General features: G+C 40.8%; 1 protein-coding gene across 3 annotated transcripts in view; it reads right to left on the bottom strand.

The window, feature by feature from the left end:
• LOC102905526 (TNFAIP3-interacting protein 3) overlaps positions 1-16322 on the bottom strand; it is an 89820-nt gene extending 73498 nt beyond the window's left edge. The window contains exons 1-2 of one of the 3 annotated variants that reach the window (XM_042273426.2): positions 16197-16322; positions 16027-16106 (exon numbers count right to left, since the gene is read on the bottom strand). Coding sequence is in view for 1 of the 3 variants with exons in the window: in XM_076566882.1 (XP_076422997.1) it covers positions 15900-15904 (5 nt within the window). In the remaining 2 variants the exon portion in view is untranslated. Of the gene's footprint in view, positions 1-15899; positions 16124-16196 lie in introns of those variants that run through there. The other 2 variants (XM_076566883.1, XM_076566882.1) reach the window with 2 other exon arrangements.
• Between the last annotated feature and the right edge of the window lie 11038 nt (positions 16323-27360).

Here is a 27360-nt window from a genome sequence, read left to right as displayed (position 1 = left end):
GACATTTGGCATTTATTCTGTTTGATTCTGTTTGTAAGATAGGATGATGTGACCACTTTTACTTGGTTCCTTTCCTGTCCCCCAAAGGACAGAGATATCCTCCTGAAGTTCCCCTACCTTTGTTACCACCCAAACCAGGGACAGCAACCACACCAGCAGGATGCAGAACGACGGCTTTACCAACCGTGGAAGACTTTTTTGCAAAGAAGGCACTACAAGAATCAGAGTCTTTTTTTGCATAATCTTGAACTAAGTAGAATATTAACAATCTAAGATTTCTCAAAAAACTTTATAGGAAGGCCCTCACTACTCCTTATTTAGACCCAGTTTCTCAAAACTGTACCTAGTTAGAACTCGCCAGGCTGCGGGGTTTTCCACACTTCTGAGCAGCGTTTTTCAACTTTACACAGAGCTGTGGCAGTTGGCAGCTGCCGAGTCTCCAGAATCTGTGCGTGTATGAAGGGGCCCAGCACATGCCCAGGCCAGCAGTTTCCCTGGGAGCATTAGGTAACCAACCGCCCATAGCCTGCTGATTACACTACGCCCTGTTTCCTTGGTGGAACACTTCATTTCCAAGAGCAGTGGCTGACTGCCGGTTGTGGTTTAAAGATCAGGGAGTCATTCGCCAGCCGTTACCTTCCCATCCGTTTTTCCACGGGATTTTTGTTTGTTTTTAACATCCTCAGAGAGCATACTGCTTCCCCTCCCCCCCCAGTAGATGTCTGGCTCCCTGGCCTCACTGGCCACTTCAGCTGCTCTCCTGAGACCCCGATCTGAGCACAAACTGGACAGTCACTGAGCCAGAAGGGCAGTGTCACGGAGGGAAACTGACTCTTTGATCTGCTAGCTTAGAGTAAAAGCAAAGGTCACTCTGTGATAAGAGACTGGCTGCAAGTAAAAGTGCAACCTGGTGTTGGGGGAGAGAGTGGGAGTTGAAGGTCAAGGGGAAATCCGGCGGCTTTAGTAACTAAGGCTGACTTGTGAATGGGCTCTAATGATGAGTGTCGATGAGTAGGGGGCAGGAAAGAAAGTTTTGAGGTGTGAGGAAAGTCCAGAACCCCCTGCCAGGCAGATGTTCCACCAGGGAGCAACTTTGGTGACCAAACTGAAGTTGATGCTGCAATGATGTCACAAAGACCCCCCGAGGCTGCTCCATCCGGGTGGCTTCCTGCAGCTGCGGGGGTTCCACAGTGGCATGTCCCATCAATACCCAGTATTTTGTGTCTCATGTGTTTGCATTCACTTTCTAAGTATTATTCTGTATTATTAGCATTTCTAAAACAGAGACATGATCATACTTGTTCACCATTAGCTCAGGCAAATGAGAGCCGAGTCTGTGTATGCCCATCTGTGTTTCATGGAGAGCATGTGCCAACATGGAGAGAGTCCCAGAATGCAACTGGAAGAGCTGGACTCTAGACACACCTCTGCCACTAGCCAGCTGTGGTTTACAAAGTCTTTCAGCTCATAAATCCATGTCATATTAGCACATACATTTACTTATTTAACATTTGTATTGAAAGAACCCACTGAGTGCATGAAAATCTCATTTTGCTCATGCGTAAGTTAAATGAACAACTTACATCGATTCCAGTGTTGAAATCATGCTGTTGATCTTAAATGCCACATTTTATTGACACTGGCATAAAAAAAAATCTAGGTAATCCACTCTGCTACATTGGCTTATTTATTTACTTACTGGATCCCATATTTTTTATATGGTAGCCTGTTTTATTTTTGCTTTATTTATATAAGGATTTCCCAATGCCACCAATTCAGAGTCTTATACATGGTAGGCTCTGTCATTGAGCTACATCTCTTCCTAGACCCTTGGTTTTACACTACTGGGTATTTTCACATCATACAAATACAAACATTAGAAAAGACAGAAACCGCCGGGCGGTGGTGGTGTACACCTTTAATCCCAGCACTCAGGAGGCAGAGCCAGGCAGATCTCTGTGAGTTCAAGGCCAGCCTGGGCTACCAAGTGAGTCCCAGAAAAGGTGCAAAGCTACACAGAGAAACCCTGTCTCGAAAAACCAAAAAAAAAAAAAAAAAAAAAAAAAAAAAGAAAGAAAAAAGAAAGAAAGAAACCATGTTTGCTCTTCCTTCAGTTCCTACTGGACTATGATGTGCAGTATCCTGAGGACATTGTCAGATTGTTCTCTGTGTTCATACAAATAAGTGTGTACATGGATATGTGTCCATACAGATGCTTGCAGAATACATGAGGTCCTTTTCTTCTTCTTCAAAATCTTGACCATCCTGTCTTAGTTTGCAGAGCATCAGGCTCCACCATACCTATCCTGTCACGGGTGTCTTATCATAGATATATATCACTTATATATTGGTGCTCACTCATTTTTTTTAAGATTTATTTATTTATTATGTATATGGTATTCTGCATGCATGTATGCGTGCATGCCAGAAGGGGGCACAAGATCTCATTATAGGTGGTTGTGAGCCACCATGTGGTTGCTGGGAACTGAACTAAGGACCTCTGGAAGAGCAGCCAGTGCTCTTAACCTCTGTGTCCAGCCCAAGTTCTCACTTTTTATGCACAAATTTATTTCAAGTTGTTGAAATGTTAAATATGGCACAACCCAAGACTTCTTGTAGAAAACTCTTTAGGGTGCAGAGCTATGCAACTTTGTGTTCATGAACGTTCCTTGTTGGCCTTTATATTAAAAAAAACAAACTATACATCTAAGCATCAACTGAAAAGAGCAAAAAGCTAAAACCAAGAAAAAGAGGTGGTCAGGCAGGGGGAAAGATGCTCCTACAGCAGTGTTTGTGAAAATGGAGACGTATTTGGGTTGCTTTTCATTTTGTTTGTATTTGTTGCTGATGTTAATACTGGAGATTGAAAAAGAAGTGATCTGGGGTGTTCAGAGAATTATTCAGAAGTATAAAGAACTGTTAAGAACCCAGCAAAATCTCAAAAGTGCAAAAGACAGATCAGCAACGTGTTTTAACTCATGAAGAGCTCATTAACCTTTGCTTAGAGAAATTCTTGAATCAAAGGGAAAATTAACAAGTCCAGGAGGGGGCAAGGACTCCTTTTAAGTGGATTTTATTGAAGTTTGCTAGATATCAGTCTGTATTATGGAATAAAGTATAACAGTTAAATGTTAATGGAGGAAATGATTGGCTACACACACACTGTGTATTATATATATATAAAAATTTAAAATCATGCCATGCAAGACCAGTGACCTGAGTTTGATTCATGAAACCTACGTAAAGGTTAATGAGAGAACTGACTCTTTTGACCTCTGCATATTCCTGTGGCATATTTGCCTACACATAATTTAAAATTAAAAAATTGTTTAAAATTGTACACTGTGTGACTTCATCATTTTGGTAATCTTTAAAGTGTTTTGTTTAGCTGTTCTAACACTAAGGGAAGGTGTTGGGAATAAAAGCAAGAGTAAACTTGAAGACTTGGGGCACAAAAGAGAGGACAATTTAGAGAAGGGGACCAAAACTTAATATAATCAGAGATTTGACTGGTCTTTGTCTCTGGCCCAGCACAAAGATCTTTGGACAAGTGAGATTTCCTGTCCTTTATTGTTTATAAATAGTCCCTCTGAAACACACCTTGGTTTATGGTAATGAAGTGACTCTGTGGAGTCTACTCAAAGCTTCAGGATGAGGTCTGGTAACCAGTAAGAGCACACCTACTCCTGGAGAATGAGTATGTCTCCCTAACCCACAATCTCCAGCAGATCCTCCCTGTTGACAACACACAGATAGATTAGGGTGGTTCAGGAAGGGCAGGAAAGCCCTCCCCGGTCCATTGCCTCCCACTCATTGCTGTAGACATCTGTGTACGTCGGGGCTCTATCTTTTATAATAAATTTGAAAACATAAGTGCCTTCCTAAGTTAGCAAACTGTTCTAGGAAATGATCAAATTTGAGGGAGCCCCACTTAAACCTACACTTGGCAGCTGATAATGGACTGAACTGTCGGATGCCTGGTTACTTTGGAGAAGTGGTACAAAACAAAAGCCCACGTTTGACAGGAGAGGGAGAGAGAGAGAGAGAAGGAGAGAGACAGAGACAGAGACAGAGACAGAGACAGAGACAGAGAGAGGAGGAGGAGGAAGAGGAGGAGGAGGAGGACACTGATATGTAAGTGGCTTACATGAATCCAGCAAGCAGCATTATCCAGAGAAGGAATGGTGAGTCCAGAGGAGGTGGCAATGGTGGGGTGCTGTAGGTGAGTTCTGCACACCCAGCCAATGAAGGATGGGAGCTATCACAGAAGGGTTTCCCTGATGCCCTGTGGAATTACTATTATATTCACCTACCCAGAAAATGTTTATGAAGTTTCCCATGAATATTTTTTAACTATATATTTCCCTTAGATACATTTTTTAACAATATATTCTTCTCATAAGTACTTTCTGGTAATGTATCCAGCAGCATCTACTTTTACATGACTGCTTCTAAAAGAAACTGGTTGAAATGTGAAATGCTTTCCAGTGAGCCATGCTCTACATGGTGACCTCGACTAGTTGTTTTGAGGACACCCGCATGGTGACTGAATACTTACTTCAGAGCAGGGCCTGTGAATGTATTCCTCATTTAATCCTAACAACTATTATTAGATCTACCAGGAAAAATAAAAAAAAAAAAGATTTTTTGAGAGATTAAATGACTTACCTAAAAAACATGATTTGAACTCAGACAGTCTGACTCAATAAACCACACTCTTAACCACAGTACTGTTTCTAAGTGGTATCACTGAGGTAGTGAGTGCTCATCACTTGTTAACAAATAAGAGCTATGGTGTCAGCTCTGCTGAAAGAGCTCTGGTGAGATTTTTACCACCACTAATAAATTACACTGTTAGTAAATAAAAGAGAGGGAAATTGAATGCCACTTCGTACTCTGCAGCCTTGTTATCTGAATGCCTCTACTCTGAGCTTGAGGATGGCTACTATCTCATCAGGGCTGAGAAGATGGAGCACAGAGAGGTTCATCATCCCCCAGAGGACCCTGTCTCCAAATACCATCACAAGGCACTAGGGCAGCATTTGTCTGGCCTTAGAAACAGCAACAGAGTATTTGATTTGATTTATTTATTTACTGCACACACAATCATTTCACCATTTATTAAATATAAAACCAAATTCATATGCTTGTGAGCTGGATATGTTCATTTATTTTATGTGAGGAGCTGTCTTTTTTTTCTTTTATTGAAAATAGATTTTTTTTCATACAATATATTCTGATGATGGTTTCCCCTCCCCTTTCTTCTCTCAGTTCCTCCCCACCTTCCCTCCCACCTGGATCCATATTCTTTCTGTCTCTCATTAGAAAACAAACAGGCATCTAAGAAATAAATAATAAAATAAGATAAAGAAAAACCAAACAAATCAGAATATGCCACAACAACCAAACAAGAAAAAAAGTCCAAGCACAACAGGAAACACACATTGGTGCAGAGACACACATGTTTGCTCACACAGAAATCTCATGAAAACCCAAAGCTGGAAGGCACAGTGTATGTGCACAGGACCTGTAAGTTAGAAAAGAAACAAACAAACAAAACCAAATCTGCCCTGACTTAAAACTGTGAGACAAACAACCTCCAAAGATGCCATTGAGATCATTTTGGGTTGGTTATCTACTGCCAGGCTTGGGGACGGGACCACCCTTTAGAGTACTTTGTTTGCCCCGTGAGACTCCCTTGGAGAAAACTGTTTTATTTGCAAAAGGTCATCAGCTGGAGATGATCTCTGGGTTAGGGATGGGTGCATGGGTCCACTTCACTCAGCTCTAGGCTCCCATCTGGTACCAACCTGTGCAGGCCCTGTGCACGCGGCCTCAGTCGCTGTGAGTTCATGTGTGCGCCAGCCCGGTTGTGTTTAGAAGGCTTTAATTCCTCCATCCATTCTGGCTCTTATACTTTTTCTGCCTCCTCTTTTGCCATCTTTTCTGAGCCCCAAGGTCAGGGATTTGATGGAAACATCAATTTTATGGCTGAGTGAAGAAGCAGAATACTTTAATTTTCAATCCCAAACCAAGAAAGCTAGGTTTAGGAATATTGTCACAGCAGGTTCTGCTGATTTCCAGATTGGAAAAAGGAGCAAATCACTGGATTCTGGTGGCAATGCATAATGATATAATGGCCTTCAGGAAGAAAGGACCCAGCATTCTGAAATAGGGACATTCAAGAGTTAGCTATTTATTCTTCCTCAATAAATTATCTTGCTTAAAACACTGAAAAACGAAACTGAAGAAGATATCAGAAGATGGAAAGATCTCCCATGCTCATGGATTAGGAAGATGAATATATTAAAAATGGCCATCCTACCAAAAGCAATCTATAGATTCAATGCAATCCCCATCAAAATTCCAACACAACTCTTCACTGAGGTTGGAAAGACAATTTTTAGCTTCACATGGAAACACAAAAAAAACCCAGGACAGCTAAAAGACTCCTGAATGAAAAAAGAACTGTGGGAGGTACCATCATCCCTGACCTCAAATTGTACTACCAGGCTATAAAAATAAAAATATAGTTGGCACAAAAACAGGCATGCTAATCAATGGAATAGAATTGAAGACCCAGAAATACACACACCTTCCACACATCCAAAGCCATCCAATTTTTTATTGAGAAGCCAGAAATGCACACAAAGAAAGACAGCATCTTCAACAAATGGTGCTGGCCAAAAAAGTAGACATCAAAAAACCAAATATCCTAGTTGAAAATGGGGTACAGATCTAAACAGAATTCTCAAAAAAAGGAAACAAATCCTTGAGAAACACCTAAAGAAATGCTCAACATCCTTAACCATCAGGGAAATGCAAATCCAAACTACCTTGAGATTTCACCTTATACCAGCCAGAATGGTCAAGATCAGTAAAGCAAAAGAAAAAACATGCTGGTGAAGATATAAGAAGAACACTCACCTGTTGCTGGTGAGAGTGCAAACTTGTACAGTCACTATGGAAATCAGTGTGATCATTCCTCAGAAAGATGGGAATTGATCTACTTCAATATTCTGCTATACCACTCTTGGGCATAATCCCAAAGGATCCTTCAACTACAGAGACACTTGCTTAGCCATGTTCATTGCCTATTTGTTCATAATGACCAGAAATTGGAAACAACCTAGATGTATGTCAATGAATGACTGAGTAAAGACAATGTAGTACATTTATGCTGAAGACAACATGTATACAACTGGTTGAGCATAGAGAAGTCAAACTGGTGCTGACCTTAGAATCTTTACCCCCATAGACTAGTATTCCATGCTGGAAGGTGCTCTGCATGCTACCAAAGGAGAAAGGCACACTAATCCAGCTACAAATCACTCAATCTGTAAGAGTGACCTGCCTGCAAGATGTGCTGTTGCAATAGTGGCACAAAGGTTGTGGGAGTAACCACCCAGTATCTAATTTTAGTTAAGCTCCATTCCGTAAGATAGAACCCACACACAACACTGCTCGATAGTCTACCCAAGAGTAGATAGGCCAGAGAAGTGGACGTCAGAGCCTTTGGGTCAGAGAAAAGAGGCTCGGAAGAGGATTGGGGAGGGAGTGAAGGGTCACAACCTCTACACAGACAACTACAGTGGTCTGAATTTTCTTCCTTCACTTTAGATAGCTTTGCATCTTCAGCAGAAAAGAACACAAAATTGAACAGCCAGAAAACAACCCAATGTTGTGAATCCTGTGGTGGTGAAAAAAAATTCTGGGCAAAAGGGCTACATTTCAAGCCATAGAGTGCCAGCCCAGACTGGAGAGAGCGGAGCTCAAGGAGTTGGGGAGTTGAGCAGGGGTGGGTGGACGGTGAGCAATGAGATGGGCCAAGAGAAAACCTGGCAGACATTATTTTTACTTGGTGAGGGGACATGTAGAAAGCAGTGTTAGTCACCCCTTCCTGTTAATGTAACAAATATGGCATAAACAACAGATGGGAGGGGGGATTCAGTTTTCTTCCGAGTTTCAGAAGCTTTAGTCTACCATGGTGGAGTCTGCAGCACAGAGTGCTGTTATGGCTGACAGGAAGGAGTTAATAGTTAGAAAAGGGGAGGACAGGGAGAAGAGGAAGAGTGAGTCCATGCCAGCTGCCAGGAACCCATTGGGTGGTGTCAACCATAATCATGGTAGTTCCTCTCTTCATGTGTCCAAGAAGTGTGTTGTACTAATATCTGTGCCTTCTTGATTCAGTGGAGTTCAGAACCAAAACAGACCATCATATCAACCAACTTCAGTAGAAGGTCATTTCTTAACTCTGATGTTAAATAGTACAATTACTAGAAAAAAATGATAATTGAATTACTTGATTCAATAGGGAACAATGTTTATAGCAAAAAACAATGTAGGGAAAATAGTATTCTATAGAGATGGTTTTATGTGTTACATTTTGCTAAAAAAACGTATATTGGGAACTGCCTATCAAACTCCTTAAATTCATTAATGCTTTCACTCAACAATTCCACTGTTAGGAATTCACCCTGAAAAAATAAAAATGAATGTACCCAAAGATTTCATATGTTTGTTACATTGTTGGTTCTAGTGTTAAATGACTAAATTCAGGCTAAATTTCTCAAAACAAGCTGATGGTTACAAAAATATCCATAGAACCGTATGACTGGATACTCTTCAAGTAAATACTTAATTGGCAAATTTTCATAACTTGTCTTTTAGAAAGAGATTTGGGGCTGGAGAGATGGCTCAATGGTGAAGAACACTTGCTGCTCTTACAGAAGACCTGGGTTCAATTCCCAGCACCCACATTGCTGCTTATAACCATCTCTAACACTTGTTCCAGAGAATCTATGTCTTCTTCAGAACTTGGTAGGCACCAGGTGTGCATGTGGTGCATGCACATAAATGCAGAGTGAACATTCATACATATAAAATCAAAAATATTTGAAAGAAGAATTCAGATGTAATCATTTTATCATGCACCCATTTTTTAAAAATAATTTTTATTGTGTGTATTTACAGTGTGTGTGCTTTTGTGTATGTGTATACATGTGGTGCTTGTGCATGTGCCACAGTTTGAATGTGGAGCTTAAAGGAGAACTTGGAGGAGATGTTTCTCTCCTTCCACATTGTGGGTCCTGGGGAGCAAGCCCAAGTTGTCCAGCTTGGTGACAACTGGGTTTCCCCACTGAGCCTTCTCTCTGGCCCATACCCATTATTTTCTTTTTAAATCTTTACACAAATTGTTTATTCTAAATTTGTGATGCCTAAGTTATGTTAACAAATTTGTAATTTCCTTTTTAATTGGACCCTGATTTGAATGTTGAAAGTTAGGAATAATGGAAAAGGAGCTAGTACAATGCTTGCTTTCAGGAGCAAATATGGGTGAGCAGAAAGTCACTGTGACATCCTAAGAAGAGGGACTGCAGTGATTTCACTGTGCCAGGGTCAAGCAGGGCGATGGTTCTAGGAGAAGGGCCTGGCAAGTTCGACCAAAAACAAGAGAAGCAGAGTAAATATCATCTCTGATGATCTCATTGTAAACAAACAAGACACCCAAAATATTCTATTACAAGTTAACTTGGATGAGGGATTAAACACATTGTGTTGTGTTTTGTTTTTTTCTTCTTGTTGTCTATATTTCACAACCATTTAATGCTTCTGCATATATGCAGCACTTCTTAGAATTGGTGCACACAGAAATAACTGATGTAAGCCATATCCTGATTTTATTATTAGAAAAATAAAAACTACTTCTAAAAGTAGAAGACAACAAGAATAAGAAGATGGCAATGTCATAATTTGTACATTCAGAGAAACCTCGAATGCAGGCCACTTATCATTTATCCCTCACTCATTGCAATTAGGTGCTTTCCTGTGAGCAGCTAACCAAGCAACAGGTACCACATGGATGTGATGGGAAATGATGAAGAATCGTAGACCAAAGAGCCCCTTTCTGTGTAGCTACTTTAAATTTGTTAATGTCCGTATGGTGCACAACCTTATACTAACATACCGTGTGATTGGGAATAATAGCACTCAAGGGTGTCCAATTCCAGTTAGTAATCATGATGCTATGGGGTATAAAATGTCTCTGAGTTTTACTGGTGATGTTTATATTTAATTTGTGATTTATGTGTGAGAGTTTAGCTTACTGCTGTTTTTAAAATAGTGAAACAGTAGGGAGAAAAATGAAGCCAAAGGACAAATCAACAATCAGTTTGCATCTCAAAATAAAGTTTGTTTTTCACATGCTAGCATTTTCTGTGACAATTAAAAACACAGATCTGTAACTATTAAAAGATTAAAGAAATTTTAATGATAAGAACAATGAGAATAAATGGGTTTGAAAAACAAAAATTATCTTTGATTTAGAAAAATTTCCTAGATGTGAATAAGAAAAATGTCTCTAATTAGGTTGGCTTGGAAATGAATGGACGCACGATTTGAATCATTGCACACCTGTATAATGGGAGAGAACACTGGAATACACGATGTCACCTACAGTCTATGCCAATAGGAATCTAGCAAGTGGCAAACATTTCTGAAAGGGAAGAAAAAATGTATTTCAAAAGACTTCTCCGTATAATTTCCTGGTCTCCATGGTAAAGCCATGTTTGAGCAGAGGCTTTTGTGAGTTTACTGAAAGAAGCCCCCAGAGAAGGGAACCTGGTCCCCTCAGGGTGCTAAATTTTCAAAAAAGGAACTTGTCCAAACCAAAAGCAAACTGAGTTTTCCGAAGTCCGTTTCATTGCTCTACCTGCTCTTTCTTCAGTGTGTTCACACAGCTTCCTGTCAGAAAATGGGTGAGTTCTGAATTTCCTGTTTCTAACACACCCTGAAAATTGGAATTTTGCTTCTACAGTGTCTTTCATTGTGCTGATTGGTTTTGAACTGCCTCGGATTCAAGCCACAGAGAAGGAGTGTTTTCACCCTAGAGGGTCTGTGTATTTATCAGGTTGGAGGAGACAATTCAGCATAAATTCTGAAACCTTACACAAAAGGAGATGACTCAGAGTTGCTGAAAGAAGAGAGGGGAAAGGAAGGGAAGGAGGGAGGGAGGGAGGGAGAGAGAGAGGGAGAGAGAGAGAGAGAGAGAGAGAGAGAGAGAGAGAGAGAGAGAGAGAGAGAGAGAGAGAGAGAAACTGTGTAGTCTCCAGTCTCCAGACACACAAAATTCTGTAATTAGAAGAGGCAGTGAGGCTCCTTTCTAGGTTCATAGTGAGTTGATTATTGGGAAAGCTCTATATTTTCCAATAACATCCCCCAAATACTTCCTGGATGACGGTATTCGTTTTACAAGTGATTGGCGCACTGGGTCCAAAATTTGAGCAAGCACAAATTATTAAAATCTGTACAAAGATACATCACTGATAGCTGCTTGGGCTTTCCATACAAGTGAGGCCTCAGAAACAGATGAACTGCACAGAAAACATTTCTACAGTGAGCTTTACAGAATCCTCCTAAAAACACATGGCTCCCCAGCCCCATGTCTGTGAATCTCTCCACCAACTAAAGATGAATTTCATGTGTTATGTTGCACATAAGCACATGGTTGAAACATGTCTTTCTTAGTTTGGAAAGAAAAAGAACTTATTAAACTGATGTCAGAAATCCAGTGGGATTGATGTTTGTTTACTGTTTTGGAAAAAAATATAATTTCCAAAAAACTGACACATTTCTATAGCAAATAAAATTAGTACAATTTGTAAAACAATTACGATCAATCATGTTCCTTACATCATGAAAGTATTTACTCAGCTCTTCAAAAGAGATTTTTTCCTCTACATAAAACAGAATTCACTTTTCTGCAGTAGAGGAAATACCTATTTAGAAGCCCCTTTACTCTGCCTGTCCATAGTAGTTAAATCTTTAACCAAGAAAGGAGAGAGTTAAAAACAAAGAGGCCAAAATATTTGCTTACAATGCCATAAAAGAGATCATTTTAGTTTTTTGATTACCACCACCATTGTCCTGCTCCAACCCAAACATCTGCCTGTCACCCCATAAACGTACTTACACTTCTCTTCCCTTTATGAGCAAATAAATGGAGCTTTAAGAGACTTTTTTTTTTAAATAGATAGCAGCTGTTTGGCTGCTAAACACTGCATCTGGAAGGGAGTATGCTATTCACATGGAGAAAAAAAAAACATCCCATTGTTTAATTTTCTTAAAGTACACCAATGTTTTGCAAAAAAGATACTTGAATGCTTTGGATGTGCAGAAAGAAGAGCTCCGTTAAGGGTTTCTGAAAACAAGTATATTGCTACCAGAAGACAGGGTTTGCTCCATGAATAGCTGGTATTAATTGTGTATAATATGGGCCAAAGACTGCTATAGGGCATGAGTTCAAGGCCAGGCAATTCACAAGAACTGACATTCACCTCCTTCTTCTGAGATGAGCTCTGCTTTAGACTAAGATGAATCATTAGAGTTTCCTTGCCAGGCTCTAACTGTAATTTTCGGAATGCACAATCTGTTTAAAATATTAAAAATAAATGTCACGGCAAAAATCAGAGAAATGTCTTCTTTACAAAAATTAAACGAAGCCCCTACTCCAGGATCTTGGCATGCTGTGTGAGTCCACTTAAAAAACACTGTGGATCATGCAAACTGGGCATGGTGATGCCCGCCTTTAATCCCAGCACTCGGGAAGCAGAGACAGGTGGATCTCTGTGAGGACGAGGCCAGCCTGGTCTACAAAGTGAGCTCCAGGACAGCCAGGGCTGTTACACAGAGAAACCCTATCTTGAAAACAAAACAAAACATGGAAAACAAGAGAGGGAGAGAGAGGGGGAGAGAGAGAGAGAGAGAGAGAGAGAGAGAGAGAGAGAGAGAGAGAGAGGAGAATATCAAGGCTGCTTCTACCTCATCCTTGCTTTTCCTTTAAAAGGTAGCTTGATATATGAACCCTAAAACTTCAAGGGCATTGAGTTTTGCTCTTGTAGACGGGAAACATTTCTATGCAAAAGGACTTAGTTCAGAAGCAGTGAGAGATGGCTGATCCAGTAACTCCCTGGGCTACTTTCTCTGTTCTCATTTCACCTTGTCCTTCCAGCTTCCAGTTCCACCAGGACAGAGATACAACTGCAGCATATGCCTCACCCCCTCTTCCCTCTTTCTGAACCTCTGGCCACACACACAACACAGGTTAACCTGCCAGTTATCTGCACATTTTAGAAATAACCTAAAACGGGCCCACTCTTATCTCTTCTTCTCAGAAAGAAAGAGTTTCAACACTGTATGAAAATGATGCAAACTTGGCATCCGTGTGGCTTTCAGGCAGGGTAAACAGGTTAAGTATTAATATGCTGGATAGCACCTTAACAGCAGCTTGGAGGATGGCTATAGCAAGTCAATTTAATGCCACATAAAAAGGAGCAGTCTGAGAACTTGGATTCATTTTATTCTTAAGGCCATAGGCTGATGCTCTGAAGATTATACCAAGAAGGGATAGGGCAGGAATATCTTCCACTTCTTTGTTCAAACGCTGGGTATCTCCATTTTCCCACTTCCATCTCTCTTACCCTGTTCATTCTTTCATTTTGTTTGTCTTTTTTGAAACAAGGTCTCATCTTGCCTCTGCCGATCTCAAACTTGTTACATTGTCCTTTAACTCCTGGACCTTCTGCCTCTAGCTCCCAAGTGCCAGGACATGTGTGCCCCTCGCGGTTCTTACTCCACTCATTCTTTCTTTGCTAATGTCAGAGGTTGTAGTATGACTAATCCGCAGACTACTGCACATCTTACTATATTTCGTTAAAACTTATTGTAGCTTGGTTGTTGCATGGGGACTCTTTCCCTTGAGGTAGATAAAGTCTTACCAAGGAGGCAAGACACACACATCACTGTTATAGAATGATAAATAGTCCATACCAAAATACTAAATTTTCTGCAATTGAAGTTAATATACTTATAAAAGACACTGAATTTAAATAGTTTAGAGGAATAGGAGAAATCAATATTGTGATATATTTTTTTAAAAAGCTTATTAACAAAAAATTCAGAGCATACAACTGTCTTACACATTTTATTTCTATATAATTCATATAATTAATTAACGTACACTATTTATAAGCACATATACAAGACTCCAGGATCATCAAAAATAGATGAGAAGCAAATGTCCATGTAGACTATTGAGTACCTCTCTAGAAGAAGGCAGCCACTGACTAAGGTTGCTGGAAACTTCATTTTTATTTCAAGCTTTTGCTTTTAGGATTACCCCCTCTGCTTGAATCATATAACAGTAATTGCTGTAATTAAAACATATATAAAGTAAATGTTTAATGGTAAAATATCAGCATGTGTTGTCTCTTGAAGACAGGAGAGCACAAATGGTCCAGTCTGTGCATATGTGGGGTAGTGTGAGCACTGCTGCTAATCGACACTACTGCTCTTTACATGAATCACTTGTCCACATTGTTGGCTGACTCTCCTGCCATCAGGTCCCTGTGCAAGCTTTTTAACAAGAGCCCCTGGCCACACCCATGATCTTCCTATTGGAAACAGTTTGTTCACAAACTCAGAATCTGAAAGAATGTCTCCTGTTGAAAACCAACGTTAAGCACCTGAGGTTTAGTAAGTTTTTAAATATCTCTCACTTTTAAGGTATTAAAGGCCTGACCTGCTCCCTCAACAGGTACAGGTGCTGAGTGCTAAGCTGGACAACCTAGTTCAATCCCTAGAATCGACAGAAGGTGTAAATGAGAGAACAGACTCATAAAACTGTCTTCTGACCTCCACACACCCAGAATGATAGATGAAATCAAGTCTAGACTGTTTGTTTAAAAGAAAGGTATTATAAAAAGGAGTCTCCAGGAACAGAGAGATATTCGTCTATAGACTAAATCCTTAGCTATTCAGCTTCTCCATGGGACCTCATCTGAGCTACCCTTTACTTCACATAAAGATGAACAAGTTCAAATGTCCTGTTTCCTGACCCTGACACCCCTGCTCAACTCGCCTTACCACTGTGTGTCACACACCTCTACATACATGTCTATCCTTAAGTGTAGAAACCTTGCCAGAACCAGGCTGGTCTACACTGGAAAGATTCCCCTTCTTCTGTCTTTTGTGTGCTAGGACTACGGGTGTGCACCACTACATCCAGTACTGTGCCATTTTTATGAGGGAAAATATTTAATCACATATTATAATTCATTGTGCAGGTAGATTTTCAGTTTTTGCTTGTAAGCAGCTGGCAGCAAGGCTGTGTCTCGGCCTCCTGAGAGCAGCTAACGCTAGCACTGCATCCAGCACATAAAAGGTGCCAAGTGAGAAGTGAGAGTTAGTCACTGGGACAGTGACTAGAAGGAGATGGGAGAAAGTCCTTTAAAGACTGATTGGATGAAGGGTGCAGTTGAGGAAGGGAGGCAGCCGACTTCTCACCCCGAACCTGAGCTAAAGAGTAAGCAAATCAGTTGATGGAGAACAGACACTTCTTCACCTTATTAGTGGAAGAGTTGCTTCCCTAGGCAAAATCTGGACAAATAATGAGAAATCATTTCCAGCACAAACGCTTCTCTATGGAACTTCACCAAATACTTTAAAAATCAAAGTTTCCATGGCCCACCGTGCTTCTGGCCTCTTGGATAGCAATGAAAGGAACCGGGCTCAGGTCATGCACATCAGGAGCCAGTGAGAGAGCTCAGCAGGTGAAAGCACTCGCTGTGCACACTGCATGGCTAGAGTCTGACCCCTGCCCACCAGGGGAAGGAGGTAAGTGAGTCTTCAAAGTTGTCCTCTGACCTTCCTACACATGCCTTGGCATGCAGCATTCTGTGTGTGTGTGTGTGTGTGTGTGTGTGTGTGTGTGTGTGTGTGTGTGTGTTGTCTGTGTCCCTCTCCCTGTTTCATAATGATGACAATGATGAAGAAGAAGATAATAAGATAAAATCTTAAATGGTTCATGCTTGTACCCACCACCTTTCTTTCCTCTTATCCACCTCATTCTCTTCCATCCAGCAGACTCTGCAGAGTTCTTAACAGACACACCATTATTGAAAACAGAAACGCTAAAAGCAGAATATTTCCATCAGAGCATGTAAGCTCTAAGTCAAACGCTGCTGTTACCTTTCATAATCTTCACATTGGTGGGTGATGGTTACCAGTGTCTCGTTATGTTTCTCATTTGTGAGGTGTCGACGTGGAATCTAAAAGACAAAATATATAAATGCAAAGGATACAAAGTTCAGCTGTGTCTCGTGGGAAGAAGAGTCTATGAGTCTCAGAGAGAAAGCCACCTGTTAAGTGCTAAATGCGTTTTCCATCAAAAGCCGTGATTTTAGTCTCATGTCTTATTTTCAGTGCTGTTAGTCATGAGAAAATAGACCACAAGCATGCCTCTGCCTGCTTCAGCGAAAGGGTAAAGCACTGAGTGTAAGCAAAGACTCAACCTTTCAGCTAAGGAAGATTCTGATGACAGAGAGAAATTGTTCTGTAACAAAGAGAAGAAGGCTGGGCATTCCAACATGAAAAGCATAAACTGTTGAAGCTGAAAGGCTGACATATTTGCAATTCAACTAGCCACACTGTAGGGACAAGCTGTCCAGGAGTGCCTAACCACCCGGTACCACCAAGGCCTTTTTTCCTAAAATGCCACTTACTCCAGATTTTATTCAATGGGAGTTAGTAATTATTTCCATGACTTTTAGAATAACAGAAGAATTAGTGATGTTACCACTAAAAGACACGATTTTTTGTCCTTATTTTTTTTCTATTAAATATTAATTGCAACTTAGTAACCCAAACTGTGTCAAAAGTTGCACAGGCAGCATGGTGCCTCAGATGGTACGTACCAGACACTTGAATTCAAAGAACTGGAAGACTCCTGTATATTTTGAAAGCCAATTCCTGCAGGCAATTAACACATTTAAAATGCCTCTGGAAACGAGTACTTTCCATGATCCCTTTAGAAAATGTAGGGAGTTGGGGCTGTGAGGAACACGAGGGCAACTTGTCTGCATTTTTTGAATTTCTGTTGAATTATAACAACAAGCCCCCAAAGTCTGATTGTCCCAGATCTCTGGGAAGGACTCACTTCAGCTATTGGCGAGCTACCTAGACACAGTGTGGGAGGGTGGCTTTTTGTTTTGAGCTCCTGACAGCTGTTTCAAAGTCATCTGTTACCACCATGGCAGCCAGTTACTAGATGAAAGCAGATGCCTCTGGGGACTGCTGTAGGAACTGGACCACCAACTAGTGTGGCTTTTTTCCTCCCTAGTTATGCAAAATTTTGCAACTGCCTCTCTTCTTTGTAGGATGCCCCAGAGATGTTGCAAAATTCGTCACAGTCACTGAGGAGCAAAGCCAGAGGCACCTGACAAGGAGGGGCAAGAAGGCCTACTGTGGCGGTTCTAGAAGATGAGGTTTTAAACATGAATTAATAAATAAGCTTGTAACAAAGCCTTTAAAGATGCTATTAGTTTAACCAAGGCATCAAGAACTCTACCACCCCCCAGTTGCCAAAGGAGGCAACAGAAGCCCAGAGAGGCAAACAACCTAGCCAGTCAGTCAACTGCTCTTTGAGGCCCAGACACCTAGCTCTTCATTTTTATACTTCTGTAGTTGCACATTGTATGGGTGATATCTCATTTTAAGTTTAAAATAAAAGTATGCTTGTTTTAACACTAATTTTACATTATAAATGAAACCGCAAAAAAGATGTCATAGGCATTACATCACATTGTTTGGATTCTGGGAAATCTTGAAAATGGCGCGTATGGAAAGAAAACCTGCAGACTTCATCTCCACTAAATCCCAGGTTAGGGTAACCTTGAGGCCCAAGACAAACAATTGTACTGAAACAGTCTCCTCAAAAAATCTTCACAGAGGAAACAAAGCACAGAATCCATCTAGCTGGATTGTCTCGTCCTTGCGTACCCAGAATGCTGACGAGAGGTCGTGAGAGAATGAAAAGCTGGGATCTGGTGGATGATGCTCTTTAATGGAGAAGCTGCAGTACCTGGAAGCTAAGAGTGTTTATTTTATTAAGTGAGCAGGGAGGCAGGGCTATTGCATACAGATAAACAGGGCAACAGTGTTGGTATATACAGGTAAACAAGAAGGCATATTTAGCTAATCTTGGTAGGAGAAGTCTCTGCAGGAGAGCAGTCTTCAGGATGCAGACATCTGGACAGAAAACTGGGAGAAAGCTACCACTGACATCTTCTGCACACACTCGGCATTCCCACTTGGAACAGAGGAGGGCTTTGCTGTCTCTCTGAGCTTTACCATGAGAAGGCTCTGCCACTCCCATGGGTGTGAGGCCTTGGGATCTTTGACATGGCCATGCCCTTGTCAAACAATACACATTCACTCAGACTTGACTTGATCCCTTCACTGGGTGATCATGAACTTACTGGATTTCTCTTGGGTGGTATGAAGACTAGCAGACAGGCAGAGAAAACACCAGCCAAGAATTTCTGAGTCAGAGGCCCATCTGGCACTAGGAACACACTGCAACTATCTTTGATTATAACTCCTTCACTTATTATACAATGTAATTTAAGACATGTTTACCTCATTACACATTTTTAATACTTGAAACAGATCTTAAATGAAATAACCAAGCTGGACACAGAAAATGATTTTTTTTTAACTTTTATTGATTCTTTGTGGATTTCACATCATGCATTCTGATCCCACTTATCTCCCTGTCGCCTCACGTCTGCCCTCTGCCCTTGCAACCTTCTTCCCAAAACAAAACAAAGAAACAGAAACAAAAACAAAAAACCAACAAAAGAGAGATAGAAGAATCTTGTCGAGGAAGCTGTAGTGTGGCCGTTGAGTCCCACAGTTTACCCTTTAGCCCATTCATCTTTACTTGCAAGTGTTCATTGCCACAAGTCATTGGTCTGGCTTGAGGCCTCTGACTTCTGCTGTGCCACCCACTGATAACGGGCTCTTACCGGGGCTCCTCTTGGATATCCTGTTGTTGTCCTGTGTCATGGAGACCCTGCTTTGGGGGATCTGTAGATTTGTCCCCTTCACCCGCTCCAACAGGTCATAGATGGGGTACATGTTGGGATGAGCTAACTCATATCCCAGGTTATGGGCCTGGGTAGCAGCCGTTGGTCATCCCACCACCTCAAAGACGATGATTTGTGCAAGAGCAGTTGTGTTGGAGGTACAGAAGTGTTAAGCAAAAAAAAATTGTGAGTGAAAATGCCATAAAGAAACCTGTTGTTACTTTGTATGGCAATTAAAAAATAAGTAAAATTTAAAAATTGCTTGTGAATGCTAAATAAACTGCAAAAATAAAGGCAGGATTGCGTACCAAATCTCTTATAACTCTTCGTGCATTCAAGCTGGACTTCCCTAATATATAATCTTGAAGTACTGAAAAATGCAACTAGTCAAGTTTCTGCTTTGTTAACTAGCGAGTTACAAAACCAACACATTAGTGACCACACTGTGCTTAGACCATACTGCTCACTGTACACTCAATGATTGTACAATAGTTTTTATTTTTAAAATCTATTTATTTGTGTGTGTGTGTGTGTGTGTGTGTGTGTGTGTGTAATGTGTATGCATGTGTTGCATGCACATGCCTGTCTGTGCATGCAAGGGTCAGAGGTTGTTATTGGGTATGTTCCTCCATTGCTCCACATCTTATCTTTAGAGATGGGGTCTTTCACTGAATCTGTGCTCACTGATTGGCTAGACTGGCTAGGCAGAGGCCTCTGAGGATCTGCCTGTCTTTGCCTTCCTCACACTGGCATGACAGATAGGCACCACCGCAGCCATCTTTTTAAGTGGGTTCTGGGAACCTGAATTCAGGTCTTCAAGCTCACCTGGCAGGCAGTTTCCTCACTGAACCATCTTTGCAAGCCTAGCTACTGGTTTTTTGCTCTTGATGTTTTCTTGTGTCTGTGACATCCATCTCCTGCCCTGCAGGATCATTGATGAAGCCGCTATTTTGCCCCAGAATCACTCACGTCTTTTATCAATTATGTGATGTACCAAAGGTCTTGCCATGATACATCTAATTTCTCTCCAACAACGTTATTGTTAATTCATTAGCCTTTTCTAAAATCTCCCCTAGAATTTATGGTGTATCCTTTTGAAAATATTTAGGAAAGTTCTGTTAAAGTTTGATGAATGGGGTGAGGAAAGGAAAGCCAAGTGAACAATACTAGTTGCTTTCAAAAAGATCATAGGATGGAAATCTCAGAGCTGCTCCCACCCACCCACCCCAAACCCAGTTATCTACTTTTTAAGCCACAGAGCAATGGCAGCAGAGTAATGGTGAGCAGGTCGCTGGAAAGAGTCTAATTTTCTCACACACACATACATACCCGTTTCCTCTTCTGTAAGTGGGGGTGATACATATACTCCCTCACAGGACTGCCACTAGCTGGAGTGCCTGCCTGGCAGGTAACTAGGTCTATATCATTTTAAAAACTGGAACACAGCACAATATTCCCGAGTAGCTGTAATGTGCAAGGATGAGGTCAGTGCAGCCATCATGCTATTTTGGTCCCTTCTGGGGAAGTAGGTCAGTTCAGCATCTTGACTCATGATCATATTGACACAGCTTAATGTGTGGAAGTAGATATACCTTGTTATTTCTGAAGTTCCTTTTGACTAATGATTTTTCAGGTAAGGCTATACGAGACTGTCTCAGAGAACTCATCATCCTGTTGAGAAAAATAGGATGCCAAGCCTAAGAGGTCCCAAATCGGGGATTTCTTGTTTTCATATCCCAGTATGGGTCACAGTGAGGACTTTTTACCCTCACAATAGAAAAAAAAAAAACGATCACATGCTAACTGCATATGGTGAAATGAAAGACAAATGCTGTTGTCAGTTAAGAGTAGAGGGTTATACATCATTGTCACCAACAGTGGTTTGCTCAGGTTTTTTGCAGATTATTTACATTGTTTTGTTTTTGCATTTTTTACATCAATGAAAGCAAAACAGAAAGATGAAAATTTTATTTAGAGTTGCTTCAAAATTTAGTTCCCATAGTGAAACAGATTATAAGTCAGATGTAATTTTTAGAACCAAAAGATTTAGCACTAAAGACCACAGGAGGAAAGATGCCCAAGTGGCTGACGACATCCTCTCAAGCTAAAAGCAGGTATGTTCCTTCCTTCCCATCCCTGGATTAATGTCTTCCCTCTCTTCCTCATCCCACTCACTTCCTCCTCTTCACAAAGGAATCTCTATATCGCTAAAGAAGCAGATGGTGCTTTGTGTTTAACTTAACCAAACCTTGCCTTGGACTCTTGGATGGAGTTCAGTACACCAGTGAAGATCATAAGTTGTTTGATTGCTTAAGCAGAAGTTTATACAATCCAGTTCCAAAATAATTCAAACGTAGAGGATAGACGCACTGTTGGAAATATGCTGTGCCGATCAAGCCTATGCTATATTGTCAGAATGTAAATATCACAAAAGGCATGACACCTTCACTTAAGACAGGAGGTACTTGAAGCTGACAAGTCATTCTATCTCTACAACATGTGTTTCTCTCTGGGGCGTTGCATTCGGAGCTCATTATACTTGCTTAGCAAGCCTGTTTCATTTCAGGATCTGCCTTTACTAAATTTAAAATTAAATGTTAACCAGGTTCAGGACATTTTTTTAGGATGCATTCTTAGTAAGCACTGAGCCATCATCAAAATTGTTATACTCATTTGTATGTAAAATTGCTAAAAGGTCTAAAAAATACTGTCTTGAAAATGGAGACACATGCCTTCATTTACTTTTATATATAAGAACAATTACTGAATTTTTATGGCATTTTAACATTTAAGAATATGTAACAGGGACTGGCTAAGGAGTTGGCTGCTCTCAGAGGACCCAGATTATATTCCCAGCATCCATAAGGTAGCTCATAATCATATGTAACTCCAGTTCTATGGGCTCTGTTGCTCAGTTATGGCCTCTGGAAGACAACAAGCAATTCATGGCATATATCCATACACACAGGCAAAACATTAATACACAGAAAATAAAAAATAAAGAATATGTATCAACCTTTCTAACAGACCCAAAGGATTCCCACCAGTAGAAAGTTAATAAAACATTGTTAAAACTAGGAGAGTAATGTGCCAGTATTAATTTAGTGTATTAAATAGTTAAATATATGCCTCTTTTTCCTAGCTGGGATCTATGTGTGCATTGCCAACCAGAACTTTTGATCAGTCCTGTGTTGGGGAATATTACTTTAAGGCATGTTACTTTTGTTTATATTACCTTTGTTTAACTCTGTGAAACCATGTTACTGTGCCTGTCTAAAACACCGGATGGTCTAATAAAGAGCTGAATGGCCAATACTGAGGCAGGAGAGAGAAATAGGCATGGCTGGCAGGCAGAAAGAATATACAGGAGAAATCTGGGAGAAGAAGTAACCAGAGAAGGAGAAGTACATGAGGAGCCAGCCACCCAGCTACACAGCCAGCCATGGAGTAAGAGTGAAAGTAAGATTACAGAAGAAAGAAAAGGAAAAGACCCAGAGGTAAAAGATAGATGGGATAATTTAAGTTAAGGAAAGGTGACAAAAAACAAGCCAAGGTAAGGTCAGGCACTATAAGTTATAAATTAATTAATTTATAATTATAAGGCTATAATATAAATTATAAATTCTTATAAATTAAGAATAAGCCTCCGTGCATGTGATTTATGTGGGAGCTGGTGGCAGGCCCCCAAAGAGCCAAAAGAGAAAAACCAACTAACTACAGTCCTGTGGATTCTAATTTTAGCTTCTTCATAAGAAAGCAACAATGCTTTCTGAACACATAGTGCTTGTGGATTTCTGTAATATTTTCCAATCACATTCTTATGACTACCTGTATTGGAAATTTCCCAGGTATACGAGTTAGGTTGCACATACACAATCTTACTTTTGAAATTATTGAACATAGCACACACAACATAGTACATACACATTTCACTTAAGTTGTGTTAATTAAAAAAGTCATAAATTCACAAGTAGCTTGGGAAAATACACAAAACTGTCATTCAAGGATAAAGACCTGAGTTCTGATCCCTAGCAAGTACATCCAAAGCCAGAAATGGCTATTAAGCCTATCTATCACCCCAGTGCCCCAGGGGGCAGAGATAGGAATACCGGAGCCTGGCTGCCATCTGAGCTCCAGGATCAGTGAGAGACTCTGTCTTAAAGGAATACTGTGGAGAGTGATAGACAAGGACACCTGACATCATTGCCTCCTCCAGCCTTCACATATGCATGGACATGCAGCACACACATAGTACACACACACACACACACACACACACACACGCACACACACACACACACACACACACACACACACACACACACGGTGCATACACACACACATAGTACACACACAGTACATACATACACACAGAGTACATATACACACACACATAGTACACACACACACACACACACACACACACACACACACACACACACGAGTGAACCATCTCAACTACAAGCATTTGGCCTGCCCTTCATGTTATTCCTATTCAGTACAGAGGAAACAGTGAGTGTGGTGAGTCAATGTTGAGAGTTGGTTGGGCGGAGACTGGGGAAGTAGGGTAAATTCAGCCCAGAGGGGGCAGACAGCTGCAGAGTCAGGAAGTTTAACATCAACAGGTGCTCATATGGTGTGAATGAGCAAGTGAATCTCTCCTCTCGATTCATTAAATTTATTTAGAAAAAAAGCCATCAGAAGAAGGAAGGCATGGCATTCTTAATTTTTAGTTACCTCTTATTTTTTCTAGAAACTGCTGTGGGTGGCTTTTCGCAAATTTCAAAGCATAAACTATTTTATGCCAATGTGTTGATTAAAATAAGTAACACAAAGCCCTGCTATTATCATCAAAATAAAATAAAATAAAAAGTGACGTGAAGGGGAAAATACATAGTAGATTAGAAATTATACATTTTGTTTTGTTTCTCTATATGCAATTTTGGCCTGACATTAATTAAATGTAAGCTCTTAAGTCCCTGACTCTTTGGGTTCAGTCTTCAGGAGAATCACAGCCTAATTGTATGATCTCTAAGGTCGCTGGGAGTCTAAAACTCTACAATGGTCATGTCCAAGAACAGACGGTTGGAACCCAGGACTGTGGTGAGGACCCTCACTTCACAGTGCTGATGCTGACAGTCTCCGTGTTCGCTGCCTTCAAAGCAGAACGGGAGACTTGCCTCATCTGAAAACTGCAATCTCATATGTCGACCTTTCATTTGCATTTAATACTTTGTCAGGCTGACTGATAAGAAACAATGTCTCTCCAGTGTGTATAAGCCACTGACAATACCATCCACACTGTCCTCTATGGCGACATCCTGAGTGCTCCGCCATTCCCTGTCTAATGATATAGCCATCTTCTCAAAACACATTCGATCTTGTCATCTGCCCTTTTCCTACACACATAATAAACAAGTCTTTGTGGTCTTCCATCACAGAGACAGAAGTTGTTAACACAGCTGGAAGGTTCTGAATCCCTCAAATGGGTCACTGGAATCTCTCTCGGTGTTCTCCCCAGTCACCATGGTGACACGTCCCTCCAAGGTGCATTGCTCCCTTCCACTTGCCCACTGGGCTCCTACTCCCTCTGGATTCATTCTTCCCACAAAAAGCAATCACTCCCAGGTCTCTGTAAATCCTTTAATGTGCAATTTTACAACTTTCTCAGTCCTCTTGGCAGCACTTATTGTTATTTTACTATTTTTGGAGCCTATGGCTGTTCAAGCTAGATCATTCTTCTGCATCAGAGTGTACATTCTATCAGCTGGTTTGTTCTGTAACAAATGAATGCCCAGTACACCGTCCAGTGCTTAGGATATCTAAGTGTCTCAGAAACAGGAACTGAATGAACTGAATACCAAGTATGGCCATGGATGGTTATATAGAGAACAATACCACATCTAGTACAGAATTTAGAAAACATTTTCCTAATAATGCCTTAAATATTATGTTTAGCTTAAATCACTTTTTATACCTAAAATAACATGTTTGTGTGCTCAAGAAGCCTTATACCTAAAGTCACCCACAGTAGTGTATACAGGTACACACACACACGCACATACACATATAAAAATGGAGTACACTTGCTTAGAAAAATAAAACATATCAGTTAACTATGAAACCTACCAAAATTTACAAGCATAAAACTAAGGCAGCAGTACATTATTTCAGAATATCAGATCATTTCAGTGAGAGCAAAGGCAGGAACTCATCTTTGCTTGTTTGTACGCAGTGTCTCCCTGTGTAGTTCAGTGTGCCTCACACCACCCCAGAACTCTTGGCCTTCTTGCCTTAGTCTCCAGAGCACTAGGCTTGCAGGTGGACACCACCCTACCCGGCTCGGGGTTTTAGGAATCTAACAGTGTCAGTCAACAACAGCATTAAAGTGTATCTTCTACACTTTAATTCCTTTACTGTCTCTAGCCAACAGGATTCTCATGCTTAACTAGCACCCAAGTTGCTTGTAGTGTGGAAGAAATTGGAGGGAAGGAAATGTAGACACCAGTCTCATTTACAGTAATGGCTCAAGGGACATTAAGAATGAGAGACATCTGACTGCACATCATTTGGATAAATCAAAAGAAATAACCAAAGAGCTATGGTTTGAGGTATTTTTTCCATTTCACATTTCTGAGAAAGGTGTTAAATCAGGGGACTTTTATCACCTGTTTCCTTCTAAGAAATCTATTTGCTTTATAGCAGTCAAGTTTTGCTACCACAGATTCTCCACAGTTCAGTCACATCAGGGTACCTGTGTTTCTTTTACCTGCAAAACTTGGGGGAACTGCAATTCCAAATGTTCCTGAGCCCAGGAACCAGGGATCAGGAATCAGGAAACCCGGAGTCTCTCACCTACTAGAAACTACTATCTGTAGACAGTATCGAAAACTCATTCCAATACTATGAGTCATGAAAACTGGTGAACCTAGGATTATTGAAATCCTGCTGTTGTGCACATGGGCTTGGTGAAAACACATCAATGACCGACTTCTACCCTATGAAGTAGGTCTTGTGTGTGGTATGATCCCTCATCTGTAGGAAGGTAAGTATCCCCTTATTCCTAATCTTTATTTTGCTCTCTCCTGGGAGATACTCTTGAATTGTAGATTTATATTGAACAATTTTAATTAGAGATCCTCAAATTACAAATTCAGATTTTTAAGCATTTTAATTGAAAGGACTTAAAATCAAATATAAGGGATCTCACCCTGTCTCTTACATTCAACAAGCTGGCTGCCCTTTACACTAAGCTCCATCTGTGAAGCAGATATAATGCTTGCCTTTCTCAAAAGGAGGAGCCTACTAGTGAAGCACAATGGTGGGCTTGAAAACAGCCTTCAGCTCTCCTGACTACCAGATGATTTCATTAGTGTTTCCTGGCAAACTGAAAGCTCTACATGTGGTAAGACTTAAACCGTATTTGATGCATCAAAGCTCACTAAAAAGCCAGTAGCAAAAGTGTGTTTTAAGAGGCACAAATGTTGCTGTATATGAAATTATTGATGAGTGCAGATTATTGAGCTGGAGGTTAGAAAAACATGGGACTAAAGATGGGTCTTCTTTATGGAAGTGTGCCTCAGGTGAAACCTGTTGTGGGTAGTTTTCATATCCAGACCCACCTCCATCCACAAGGCCTCTTGCTAATAGTACCAATTGCTCCAGATAAATTCCCATCCACTCACAAGGGAAGTTGGTAAAGACCAGGCTGAGCCAGTGTTTGTTTGTTTATGAGCCTGGGGATTGATCCAGGCATCCTTTTATGCTAGGTAGGCAATTCATCACTCTGCTGTAACCTCCCCTTAGTTTGTTCGTTTGGATTCTGTTTCTCTAAAACAAGGTTTTACTGTGTAGCCCAAATATTCTAACCCGCGCTATGGTTTTTTTTTTTTTTTTTCTTCCTGGTTTTTTGAGACAGGGTTTCTCTGTGTAGCTTTGAGCCTTTCCTGGAACTTGCTTTGTAGACCAGGCTGGCCTAGAACTCACAGGGATCCACCTACCTCTGCCTCCCGAGTGCTGGGATCAAAGGCATGTGCCACCACCACAAGGCACTATATTTTTAACAGTGAAGAGCTCTATGCGTTTTGAACTGTCATCATTAAAAAGTCCGTCAACTGTACTCAGTGTCATTACAGGAGCTACCCGGAAACTGCCTTGCAGATGAATACTCAGGTGCCTATTCCCAGAGTGACAGAAATAAACACAAAGAACTGAAGCGGAGAGCACAAGGTCTGGGTTCTACACACAGCTCCAAAGAAACGAAGGCTGTGTCCCTCAGTTCCAAATGACAATTCAATTCCCACCTCCAAAAATGATGGGCTGAGCTCAGACTGAATGATGGAAACCGTCTGCTTCTGATGAGGGCCAGTATGGATGCCAGGTTCGAAATCCATTCTTTGGCTTTTAAAAGCTGAATCCTCTCAGTCTAATTATATCT

Source organism: Peromyscus maniculatus, chromosome 3 (genome assembly GCF_049852395.1).
Source record: "Peromyscus maniculatus bairdii isolate BWxNUB_F1_BW_parent chromosome 3, HU_Pman_BW_mat_3.1, whole genome shotgun sequence".
NCBI lineage: Eukaryota > Metazoa > Chordata > Mammalia > Rodentia > Cricetidae > Peromyscus > Peromyscus maniculatus.
Note: the sequence above shows the minus strand (reverse complement) of the source record. Positions and strands in the feature narration are given on the sequence as shown.